The sequence below is a fragment of the Symphalangus syndactylus genome, chromosome 22, assembly GCF_028878055.3.
Source record: "Symphalangus syndactylus isolate Jambi chromosome 22, NHGRI_mSymSyn1-v2.1_pri, whole genome shotgun sequence".
NCBI lineage: Eukaryota > Metazoa > Chordata > Mammalia > Primates > Hylobatidae > Symphalangus > Symphalangus syndactylus.
Window position 1 is genome coordinate 75,180,668 of NC_072444.2, and position 12,337 is coordinate 75,193,004.

A 12,337-nucleotide genomic window follows, 5' to 3' on the forward strand; every position below is an offset into this window, starting at 1 on the left:
TGAGGGCCAAAAGGGCCTGTGGAGGTCAGAAGGGAAACTGAGGCCGGGAGAGGGGCTCCCCCTTACACAGGAGGTGGGGTCAGACCTGAGACAGGGCCTACACCTGCCAAGCCCTGGGCCAGGGACGATTCCCACCCAGGGGTGTCCTGGGACGAGGGAGCCCTAGGGCTGCCAGGCAGACCTCTGTCGGTGGAGGGAAAGCCGCCTCGCTGGCTCGAGTACAAGGGTCAACAGAGACCCGTGGGTGCGGTGAGTTAGCAAGCTATGGAGGTACCCAAGGGCGAGAAGATGGAACGGGCGCAGTGTTCTCATAAATATTCATGTAAGCCATATGAATATTCATAGTAACCTCTCCTACTACTGATAAGGGAGAAGCGGCAGTGAGGGAGGACAGGTGTCTCTCTTCTCAAGCCTGCAGGCTGGAGTCCAGGCGGAGGCCCTGAGCGTTAGAACAAGTCCTCCCGGCAGCCCCCTCAGGATCTCCTTAAACAGGCAGGGACCAGGGGCCAGTGAGCGCGGGACCACAGCAGGAACATGTGGGCTCTCCCTGCCACGGAAGAGGGCTCCAGCACCCTGGGTAACCGGGGGTCACCACGCCTGGCCCTCAGAAGGGCCTGGCTTTTCTTGGGTCTGCTGGCAGGAGCCGCAGGACCCCGGCGAAGTTGCAACTGCTTGGATCACAAGACCCTCTGGGGCTGGGTGGGGAAGGGATGTCCAGTCAGAGGTGGGGCAGCTCCACGTCCAAGCCTTCTCCCTTCACAGAGATGGAAAGCGAGGACGGCTCAGAGATGGCAGTGCCTTGCCCCAGGTCACACAGCAGCTTCATGGAGAAGCCCAGGGCTCTATTCTGTAAGCTTCTGTAAGCGTGGGGACGGATTTTTTTTTTTTTTTTGGACAGAGTTTTACTCTGCCGCCCAGGCTGAAGTGCAGTGGCATGATCTTGGCTCACTGCCTTCTCTGCCTTCCAGGTTCAAGCGATTCTCCTGCCTCAGCCTCCCAAGTAGCTGGGATTACAGGTGTGCGCCACCACATCTGGATAATTTCTGTATTTTTGGTAGAGATGGAGTTTCACCATGTTGGCCAGGCTGGTTTGGAATTCCTGACCTCAGGTGATCTGCCTCCCTCAGCCTCCCAAAGTGCTGGGATTACAGGTGTGAGCCACCATGCCCAGACTGTGTGGACGGATTCTGGCGTGCAGGTAGGTAGTTACATCTGAGCTGGTTCCTGCCCTGGGACAGGTGTGTTCCTGCCCTGGGACAGGTGTGTGGCACATAGTAGGCCCTCAGTGTTTGCTGAAAGATCATAACCTGAAGTTAGTTTCTTTTTAAAGATGGGGATGCCCGATGTGGTGGCTCATGCCTGCAGTCCCAGCACTTTGAGGGGCTGGGGTGGGAGGATCGCTTGAGCCCAGGAAGTCAAGGCTGCAGTGAGCCGTGATTGCAACACTGCACACCAGCCTGGGCAACAGAGTGAGACCCCGCCTCCAATAAACAAATAAATGAAGACAGGGAAACCGAGATGAAAGGACCTGCCCAAGTCTCGCTGTAGAGGGGGGTGGGCCAGCTTCTGTTTCACTGAGTAATGTCGACAGTTTAGGTGGCGTTTGAGGACGGGGGTCTTTTTGGAAACCTCTGTCCTTGATGATCTGGGCGGCCCGTTGGCTCATGAGGAGCTTTGCAGAACCCACAGGCCTGGGGCAGGGGGGCACAGGGTTTTGAGCCCTGTGGCCTGCAGGGCAGCCCCATTCCGAGTCCCCAGCCCCTTCTGTGCACTGCAACCAAGAAAGGTGTGCAGGGTACAGTGGTACGCACCTATAGTCCCTGTGCTTTGGGAGGCGGGGAGGGTGGATTGCTTGAGTCCAGGAATTTAAGACCAGCCTGGACAATGGAGCAAGACCCCATCTCTACTAAAAATTCTTCAAAAAGTTAGCCAGGTGTGGCGGCGCACGCCTGTAGTCCCAACTACTCAGGAGGCTGAGGTGAGCCTGGGAGTTCAAGGCTGCAGTGAGCTGTGATTGTGCCACTGTACCCCAGCCTGGATGACAAAGTGAGACTCTGATGAAAGAAGAAGAGGGAGGGAGGGAGGGAGGGAGGGAAGGAGGGAGGGAGGGAGGGAGGGAGGAAGGAGGGAAGGAAGGAAGGAAGGAAGGAAGGAAGGAAGGAAGGAAGGAAGGAAGGAAGGAAAAGTGTGCAGGTGAGACTCATCTGAAGGACAGGAAAGAAAATCCCAGAAGACCGGCAGCCGTGGTCAGCAGAAGGTAGCAGTGCTGGCTGGGGCAGGGACACAGGAGGGTCCTGGGGCTGGAGGGAGGCCCTCGGAGACAAAGCAGGCAGGAAGCCGTGTTCATATGAAATCCAGTGAGGAGGCTGACAGCGAGTAGGGAAGAAAAATAATCATAAATGATGGTTTTTATTAAAAAATATCACCAGGAAAATGTATGCTCATTCCAGAAGCCCAAAAAAGCCCAAAATGTAATAAGGGGGAAGAAAAGAGATGGGGAATAGAAAATTAAAATCATGAAAATAGCCCCAGAAAGCCTCCTGATGTCTGCCGGGAGTCCGTAGCATGGGAGGGAGGGAGGGAGGGAGGGAGGGAGGGAGGGAGGCAGGCAGGGAGGGTCGCTGCTGTGCCGAGTGATAAACATTGTTCTGCAGCTGAAATAGCACAGGGCGCGGGAAGGAGGAGGCTCAGATCATCCATCAGCCAGGCCATCCTGCCATGACCAAGGCAGCCAGGCCGGCCCACAGGCCAGGGGCCAGCTCCTGGGCACCCATGAGGGTGGGTGGGCTCTTGGTCTGGAGGCAAGGGGCTGCCTCTGGTGGCCCTGGCCGAGGGGGGCTGCTCAGCTGGAGTCACACCACGGCGTCTGCCCCAAAAAGGCTCCCGGGCCCATGGAATGCAACCTTGGGATGAGAGAAGGGAAACTGAGGCCGACAGGTGAAGGCCACACCCACAGTCACACAGAAAGCCCGTATCCGCGTGGGGGCAGGGGCAGGTCTGCTAGGGCAGACGCTGCACCCAGGGCCCGTCCCATAGGGGCTTCTGCGGAGAGGAGAGGGTGTTACTGTCTGGGGTTCCCCCTCGCCAAGCCTGTTCTTCCAGGGTTGGGGCTGGGTATCCGCCTAGGGCCTCTCACTCCTGCATGGCCCGGGAAAGTGTCCTCACCCCCTTGTTCCTGCCTGACTTGAGAAGGGCAGTAAGGGCTGGGTCTCGGCATGAAGCGGGGCCCCACCATGTCCACGGCTGACGCTGGAGCTCCGGGTGCCATTCCGGCTGGGGCAGGGGGTCTATTTGGGGAGAACAGCAGGGGGACAGGGTAGCACCCCAAATCCAGGCTCCTCGGGGGGGCTTGGGGTTTTACAAAGCACATCACCTCCCTCCACTGTGGGAAGCTGTCCCCCTTTCACAGATGAGAAAACAGGCTGGGAGAGGGTTGGTGAGGCCACTCACAGGACCAAAGAACGGAACCCAGGCTCGGGCAGGGCCATCCCCTGGCCCCTCCGGGAAGCTGGTGAAATCGGCTTCTTCTGTCTGACAGCCTTGCCGTGAGCCTGCCGTGTGGCCGGGGCTCTCGTACCAGGATCAACAGGAAAGGGCACAGAACCCTGGCCTCGTGGAACCGACATTTTAGCAAATTAGGGAGGTAGAGGGGGAGGGAAGAACGGATTTCAGACAGTGAAGAAAGTCAACCATGGCAATGCAATGGAAACAGCTGGGGGGCGGGAGAAGGGCAGCACTGTGCTTGAACCTGGGGTTCCGGAATGGCCTCTCCCAGGAGGGGGATTTTGAGCCGAGACCTGGGTGGTGAGGAGTGAGGCTGTGAGGAACCCCAGCCGAAGGACACCAAGTGCCAACACCCTGTGGCTGGGCAAGCTGGCTGGACAGATGGAAGGCCACATGTGGGGCAGGGGGCAGGCAGGGTGAGGGCTTGGGACCCCGGGGAACTGTTCTGAGCCAGGAAGGGCACCTGAGTGTGGGGAGGACAGACGGGGCAGGGAGAGGACGGAGCTGGGGACCCTCTGTGGGACCAAAGGGGGTGCAGGGAGGGCTCCCAGCTCTGTGTCTGATGACCTTAGTTAGGGGAAGACTGGGGAAGGTGTAGGTCTGGGTGGGGTTTGTGGGCACCGTCAGGAGCTCGGCTGGGAGTGGAGGCGACCAGTGGGCAGGTGGGGCATGGAGGGGAGAGGTGGGCTGGGGGAGAAGGGCGAGGTGGTAGCCAGTTTGGAGAAGGGCCAGGGTAGCACAGCTGGGAAGAAAGGAGGTGGAGGGGAGGCCGGGCCCACTGAAGCTGTAGAGCGCACGTGCACAGGCCAGCACGGGCCTGGGGCAAGGCTGAGGGGACCAGGGAGATCCGAGCTGCAGGGGTGGGAGGTTGACCCAGTCGGGGGTGCAGCTCCCCACTGAGGGAGGCAGCCTGGGCCTGCTGGTGGTGGCTCCTGGCATCGTGGTGGCCTCCTGGCATCCTGAGGCTGCTGGGTGTGGGGGCTGGGGTTGGGGATGTGAGGAGCTGAGGGGTCCAGTTTGGGGCATTTGGCTGCCTGAACAGAGGTTATTGGGCAGATTTCCAAGCAAATTAGTTTTGCCTCTGAATTTGGTCAAAGGCTTTCCTGAGCCTTCAAAATGCCCAAGGACAGGGGTGGGGGATCCACCCCAGCAAGGGGCTGAGGGGTGGGCCACGCGGGGCTCAGAGAGGGCTGGAACGCACTGGCTCCACTGCCACGTGCCACAGCGTCCTCTTCTGAGACACCGCAGGAAATGGGGCTTCCAACGCCAGTGGCTCCAAGGCAGGACCTGTCTTTGCTGGAGTTACATTTTGGAAGAGGAATTTTGTATCATATGCAAATGATTCCCATCAGGAGAAGAAACCAAAGCCTCCTCCTACTTGGAGACACTAAGAGGCCCGTGGCTGATCACACCAGTAATTCCAGCACTTTGGGAGGCTGAGGCGGGCAGATCACTGCAGCCCAGGAGTTAGAGACCAGCCTGGACAACCCTTTCTCTACCCCAAAAATGCAAAACTCAGCTGGGTGTGGTGGCGCGCCTGTAGTCCCAACCCCTCCGGAGGCTGAAGAGAGAGGCTCGCTTGAGCCCTGGAGGGTGAGGTTGCAATGAGCGGTGACGGCGCCACTGCACTGGAGACCCTGTCTCAGAAGAAAAAAAAAAAAAGGAATCTCCTGGCTGAGAATCTGGAGCTTCCACCGGGCCCTGCTGGGTGCCAGACCCCTTCCTGGCCTCATCCATCTCACTGGATAAACTCCGGCCCAGGCGATGATGAGAGTGAAGCCGTAGGGCCGGGGAGCCCGGGAGGAAGCTGAGCTGTGGCCCAGGCAAGCATCATCCGTCTTGATCAGAGGCCTCCCGAGAACCAGTCCCCACCCCAGACCAGGGTGGCTCTGGACCCAGGACCCCCGGCTCCTCTCAGCTCCCGGCCCCTCTTCCCTACGACACCAAAGCCCTCACCATTTCTAACATTTCCCGAGGGTCAATTAAGATGTCTGGAGTTGATTAGACTCTGACACTGATGAAACCCAGAGGTAATTAGCAAAAGGAAAAAAAAAAGTTTTGATTAGTCCTCAGCATAATTCTCTCCAATTATTCAAAGTTCATGCCTGCAGGGGGTGGAATATCTCCAGGAATATTTATTTATATCCCGATTTTTTCATCAACTTTGTGAGTCTGCTTAATCATCAGGCCCTGAACTTGTTAACTTGGAGAATTTGTCCGGGGCCGGGCTGGTCTGATGCTGAAGGGCTCAGCTGAGGGATACAGGGGCGCCTCTTGGATCCCCCAGAAGAAAGCCTGGGGACCCCACCGACATCCCCCAGCGAGGTCACAAAAGACAATACCATTCCCAACTGGGTGGCTGTCTTGGGACACCTGCTCTGGGCACCCACATAGCCTGTTCTGAGCATGCCAGGGCCCCAGGGAGTGACCCACAGATGGCACCAAACTGTCAGTCGAGCAGGTTCTCCATCTTGAATAAGGGTCCTTCAGTCCCCGTTGAGCTGCCCTGCACCGTGCTGAGGAGCAGACGAGGTCTCCCTGCCCAGCCCTGCACAGATGGAGGGTTCCTGAGCAGAATCAAGAACTGTTGTTTTATGAAACTGAGTTTGGGAAGGTTTGTTAAATAGCAACAGATAATCCAAAGCACCGGATGTGGGGGATGGTGGCGGTGGCTCACACCTGTCATCCCAGTGCTTTGGGAGGCCAAGGTGGGAGGATTGCTTGAGCCCAGGAGTTTGAGACCAGCCTGGGCAACATAGGGAGACCCTATCTTAACAAAAAATACGAAAATTAGCTGGGTGTGCTGGCACCTGTAGTTCCAGCTACTGGGGAAGCTGAAGCGGGAGGATCTCTTGAGCCCGAGGGTGAGGCTGCAGTGAGCTAGAATTGGCCACTGCGCTCCTGCCTGGGCAACAGAATAAGGCCCTGTTTCTTAAAAACAAATATAAAATAAAAATGAGAAAACAAGGAAGCCTGTGTGAAGAGGCACCCACACGTGGACACCAGCCCTGCCCATCACCCTCCCCCAGCCCACAGCCCCAGCGGCTTTGGGATGAGGCAAGACCAGGACTCTCTCTGGCTCCTTTATCCACAGCCGGAGCGAGGCTGTCGCCTTCCTCTCCTCACTCGGAAACTCAGGGCTCAGGTTTTTCAAAGCAGATGCTCAAAGCCCTGCCTCCTCCCTCCCTCCCTCCTCTCAGCACTGTCAGGGCTGACGGGCCTGGCATCTCATGACTCTCTCTCTTCTCAGATTAAATTAGTCCAGCCCAGCGCGGGCTCCCTGGCAGTGCTCCCATCACACTTTAATGGTGAGATTATTAGCTGGGTGGTTCCAAGAGGAGAATTCACTCCTGGTTCTGCCCAATTAATGCTGCCCTAAACCAGCTAAAAGGGAAGCTTGGAGACAGCCGCCCCTGTAACTGAGAGGGAGGTTCAGTAGCAGGGTGTTGGCTCTGCTAGTGTGGAGGAAGGAATGGGAACACGCTGTCCACAGGCCAGGGCCTGGCTGCTGGGTCCAGCTTGGACTCTGACCTGGTGACCAATTCCTGCAAATACCCTGCCTCTCTCTTGGCCTCAGTTTCCCCACCTGCAAGCTGAATCCGTTGAGTGGGATGAAAGCAACACAGGGAGGTATAAAAATAATGGCACAGTTACTTAGTCCTTCCTGCCTGCCATGATGTGCCACAGAATTGACATCCACCAACTAAATTTATCCTCCCAGCTGGGCATGGGGGCTTATGCTTGTAGTCCCAGCACTTTGGGGGCCTGAGGCGGGAGGATTGCTTGAGCCCAAGAGTTCGAGACCAGCCTGGGCATTTTAGACAGGGTCTTGCTCTGTTGCCCAGACTGGAGGGCAGTGGCATGATGTTGGCTCACTGCAACCTCCGCCTCCTGAGTTCAAGTGATCCTCCTGCCTCAGCCACCCAACAGCTGGGACTACACATGTGCACCTCACTCAGCACTAAATTTTTGTATTTTTTATAGAGATGGGGTTTCACCATGTTATTTTCCTAGGCTGGTCTCAAACTTCTGGGCTCAAATGATCCACCCATCTTGGCCTCCCAAAGTGCTGGGATTACAGGTGTGAGTCACCATGCCTGACCTTCTATTTTCAAACTCAAAAAATTAATAAATCCTCCCAACACTCCAGAGAAGTGGGTACTTGTGTTCTAGCCATATGCAAATAGAGCTGCCAGGTATGCTTATATCTGAGTCTCTGTGTGGACAGATGATTTCATCTCTCTTGGGTGAGTGCCTGGGAGTGGAGTGGCTGCTTCTTATGGTAGGTGCACATTTAACTCTCTAATAATTGCCAAACTTCCCCAGCATTGCCGCACCATCTTGCATTCTCAGCATCAGCACTCGGCATAGAGTTCCAGGTGCTCCATGTCCTCATCAACACTTGCTGAGGTCGGTCTTCTTCATTTCAGCCACTCTAGTAGGTGTGAAGTGGTATCTCATTGTGGTTTTTCATTCCTGAATGATTAATAATGTTCAGTGTCTTTTCATGTGCTTACATGTCTTTTTTTCCCCCACTTAAACTGACTTATCTGAAAACCTGTGTATCTTCTTTAGAGAAGTGTCTGTTTAAGCATTTGGCTCCATTTTATTTTATTTATTTTTTTGAGACAGGGTCATCCTCTGTGACCCAGGCTGGAGCACAGTGGTGCAATCACAGCTCACTGCAGCCTCGAACCCCTGGGCTCAAGCAATCCTCCTGCCTCAGCCTCCTAAGCAGCTGGGACTATAGGCACATGCCACCATGCCCAGCTAATTTTTTGTATTTTTTGTAGAGATAGGGTCTCACTACATTGGCCAGGCTGGTCTCAAACTCCTGGGCTCAAGTGATCCTCCCACCTCAGCCTCCCAAAGTGCTGGAATTACAGGCATGAGCCACCTTGCCTGGGCCTATTTAACCCATTTTAAAAATTGATTGTTAGTCTCTCAAGTTTAAAACATCTTTGTATTTTAAATACAAGTCCTTTGTCAGGTAAATGTTTTCAAATATTTTCTGTAGCTTGCATTTACTTTTTTTTTTTTTTTTTTTTTTTTAATATATGGAGTCTCACTCTGACGCCCAGACTGGAGTGCAGTGGCGCAGTCTTGGCTCACTGCAAACTCTACCTCCTGGGTTCACACCATTCTTCTGCCTCAGCCTCCTGAGTAGCTGGGACTACAGGCGCCTGCCACCACGCCCAGCTAATTTTTTGTATTTTTAGTAGAGATGGGGTTTCACCATGTTAGCCAGGATGGTCTCGATCTCCTGACCTCGTGATCCATCTGCCCAGCCTCCCAAAGTGCTGGGATTACGGGCGTGAGCCACCACGCCCAGCCGTAGCTTGCATTTTCATGGGGAAAATCTTAGTGACCGTGAGTTTGGCAAACAAACACTGAGGGGACACAGAGACCTGGCCTCACAGGTGGATGCCTCAGCCTGGGCCCAACCCTCCATGATGAACTCTGCTGTTTTCAGGTCCTTGGCCTGCTCTGATTCTCACTGACCCAGCACTGACCCATTGACCCTTTCATTCTCGACTCTGGCCTCATCTTTGGGGCCTGAGGCTGGGCCTCCCCTCCAGGATGACTTCCTGGGCCCCACAAAATCTGGAAACCCAGCTAAAGGCACAACAAAGGGCAGGATGACTCACAAAGCCCCATCCCAGTCCCCCTCATTAATCTCAGGGGTTAATGAGATAATTCATGTAAAAAATCAGTTGTAGATAATAAAGTTCTGTGCAAACTCCAAAGTACTTCAAAATCCAGAAAACATTTCATAAACTGGGACAGCCAGCCTCTAAGAGGGCCTCCAAAGATGGATCCTTCTCTCCTGGTGTTTATGCCCTTGTACAGTCTCTTCCCATTTTGAACAGGGCAGACCTATGCAATAATAGGGTATCCTGGGAGAAACAGAGTGTGGCTTCTGAGACTAGGCCACAAAAACAATGCACTTCTTTCTTGCTCTACGGATTGCTCACACTGGGGAAACCAGTCATCAGGGCACAAGGAAACCTAAGCAGCCTGTGGAGAGGGCCACAGGGTGAAGAGCTGAGGCCTCCAGCCAACAGCCCTGTGCAGGTGCCATCTTGGAAGGGAGCCTCCTGCCCAGTCAAGCCTTCAGATAAATGCAGCCTTGGCTGGCTCCTGACTGCAACCTCATAAGAGTCCTTGGGCCAGAACCACCCAGCTAAGCCACTACCTAATTATTTACCCCAGAAATTATGGGAGATGATACGAGTTTATTATTTTAATTTGCTAGATTTTGAGGTAATCTGAGTAATTTGTTGTGCAGTAATAAATAATACCCATTTGCTTTGTGAACCAAAATACAATAACAATAAATAAACTAAATTTGTAACTAAGAGAGCACTTTGTCAAACTTAAAGCTTTTCTTAAACCATTGCCAGATTTCGTCCACTCAGGGCAAAGCTAAATTCATTCCTCCACGTGGAAAACAGGGGCCATGGAGGTTTGGGTAGGAGATTGCTTAGGAAGTGACGGGACTTGGCTGCAGGGTTCCCATGACTGCTGGGTTCACTGTAGGCCCTGTTCTCATACATGGGGTTGCCAGATGGGTGCGAGGGCCCCTGGCTGGGTGCATCACTCACACAGCAGAGCCCAGAGAGCTGGCATAACCCAACCCACTCTGGGGATGTGTGGCAGATCGTCTTTTCCAACGACAGCTGCAATGATATCTCCCATTCAACAGTCTCTTCTCACAATGTGACCTTGACCTTCCTCTCATCAAGCGTTGGGGTCTCCATCCCTTCCCCTCGACTCTGGGCAGACCCTTGTCCCATAGAGCTTGGGAAAGGTGATGCTACTTGACTTCTAAGTGCCCTGCACTCCACCTTGCTTTATTGGGGGTGTTCGTTCTTGGAACCCAGCCGCCATGATGTGAGGAAGCCCAACAGCCCAGGGAGAGGACAGGTGGAGAGGAACTGAGGACAGTGGCCCATAGCGCAGCCTGAGCTCTCAGTGACAGCTGGTGCTCACCTGCCAGCCATGGGATGCACACTCTTGAAAGTGGACTCTCAGCCCCAAGTCCATCCCTGTGCTCCCATGACCTGACCCACAGTGGTGTTCAGAGAAGATCAGTCATGACAGGGCCTGAGAGAGGAGTGAGTCGAGGGGGCGTCACTCACTCAGCTGAAGCACAAGGGGAAGACATAGAGGGGCAGGAACCTAGGGTGCTCTGGAGAGAGGGACAGCCACAGAGTTGGGAAGGAGGGACTTCTACAAGCTCCTGCAGAGCCTTGAGCACCGGCAGAAGGTCCCCGGGGCAGCTGCCCCCAACCCATTCTTCCCAAATCCTGCCTTGGCCACACCTACCCAGCAGCCCCACTACAAGGCTAGCCTGGAGGGAGACACGGGGATGGAGAAGGAGATCCGGGAGTTGGGCAGACAGACAATGAGGAGAGACGCATGCAGAGCTATGGGAGTCATTTCAGACCAAGCAGGCCACAGATGCAGGGGAAGGTGGGGACAGAAGGGCCTCTGGGTTCTGCTCTCTGACATCCTGCATGGTTTGGGGGTGCCATAGGTCTAGATCATTGCAGGAATGAGGAGAGAGCCTCAGCGCCCACCCAGGCCCCTGTGCCACTGTCAGTAAAAGGTGGCTCCCCCAGGAGAAGCCCAGGTTTGGGAGGGCTTGTTTTCTTGTCCAGAAAATGCTACAGCACCAGGCAGCATTAGGGGATGCATGGTGAGACCCCAGCCCCTCTCTCTGCATGAATGTCAGCCCCCCCCCAAGCCCCCCACCAGGGGTTGCATGTCAGGGCGCTCAGGGCCTCCCAGCCAGCCTCGGAACGCAGTGACAAGGACTCACCTGTGGCCTCCCAGGGCGACGGGGCTGTCTGTTCTCCCCACCACAGTGACCTTCATGGGGAAGAGCTGTCCTGAGTCGGTGTGGTGAGGGGTACCCAAAAACCCCACAGAAGGAAGATTACTGCAGAGGAGCAGGAGCTAAGGGCCGTGTGGAAGCTGAGCAGTGAGTTTGCAGAACCAAGTCCCTTCTGCAGGAAGAACTCTGCTTCCCCAGGAATCACCCTTGTCCCCAGACCACTCAGGGTCACCCACTCCTTCCAGCTGTCTCAGCTTCAGGGCCAGCACTCACTCTGTCCTGATTCCTCTGCCCTCCCCCTCTCCCCCATCTGCCTGCCTGTGCCTCCACATGGGGCCCGGGTAAGGCTCCCACGGGTCCTGTGGCCAGTCTGGCCCAGCTGTCCAGGAATCCTGCCCCCTGTGGCCACTAACACCCCTTGGGAACTCTTTGTGCTAACTTCGAGGCCCCCTGCTTGCTGGAGCCCGGTCCACCTCTCAGAGACCACCAGGACGTAAGCTGCCCCCACGGGCTTGCTGGAGCCATGGCTGGGGCTCCTCTCCCCTGGGGGACACCCCTGTGCTGGTGTGAGGATTTCTCCAGACTTCTCCCCAAGGAGTGTATCAAGCACAGGTCTACACTGACGTCCCCCACCTCCCCTGGGTCTCCCAGCAGCCACCCCCATGTGACTTCACTCAGGCAGTGGCCATGTGAGGGACTGGGGCGCCCCTTCCCTGCCCCACCGCCCGTGGTCCAACCCTTGCCTTCTCTTAGACAGAAATGAGGCTCCCCGCAGCTTCCCCCAATCTACAGCTTAAGCCAGTAAAGTCCATGTTCTCACTTAAAACCTTTTCCTTTCTCAAAAAGCCCTGCTCTTGCAAAAGAAATCCTCTGTGCTTTAGAATAGTGGCACTGTTGCTGGTCTTTAAAAATTCATCCAGAAAGTCCATTGATTTCTTTGTACTCAGCTCTGTCCGCCTTCCCACCGAGGCAGATGCCACAGAACAGAAGAAC

At 55.3% G+C, this 12,337-nt stretch overlaps 1 protein-coding gene across 1 annotated transcript; it reads right to left on the reverse strand.

Annotated features, from left to right (window-relative positions):
* Nucleotides 1-718: 718 nt before the first annotated feature.
* Nucleotides 719-12,008, reverse strand: LOC129471966 (uncharacterized). Its single transcript, XM_063631140.1, has 5 exons — nucleotides 11,663-12,008; nucleotides 11,330-11,399; nucleotides 3,166-3,287; nucleotides 2,611-2,903; nucleotides 719-754 (listed from the first exon to the last, which is right to left on the reverse strand). The coding sequence occupies exons 1-5, from the start codon at nucleotides 12,006-12,008 to the stop codon at nucleotides 719-721; spliced, it is 867 nt and encodes a 288-aa protein (XP_063487210.1).
* Nucleotides 12,009-12,337: the final 329 nt, after the last annotated feature.

Bases quoted from the DNA above. Each gene is read 5' to 3' on its own strand.
- LOC129471966 (XM_063631140.1), bottom strand. From the start codon at position 12,008: ATGGGGGTGGCTGCTGGGAGACCCAGGGGAGGTGGGGGACGTCAGTGT. The intron at 3,288-11,329 runs GTGAGTCCTTGT...CTCCCCAAATAG, and splicing joins GTCGCCCTGGGAGGCCACAG to ACCCCCTGCCCCAGCCGGAA. The intron at 2,904-3,165 runs GTGAGGACACTT...TCTCATCCCAAG, and splicing joins AGTCAGGCAGGAACAAGGGG to GTTGCATTCCATGGGCCCGG.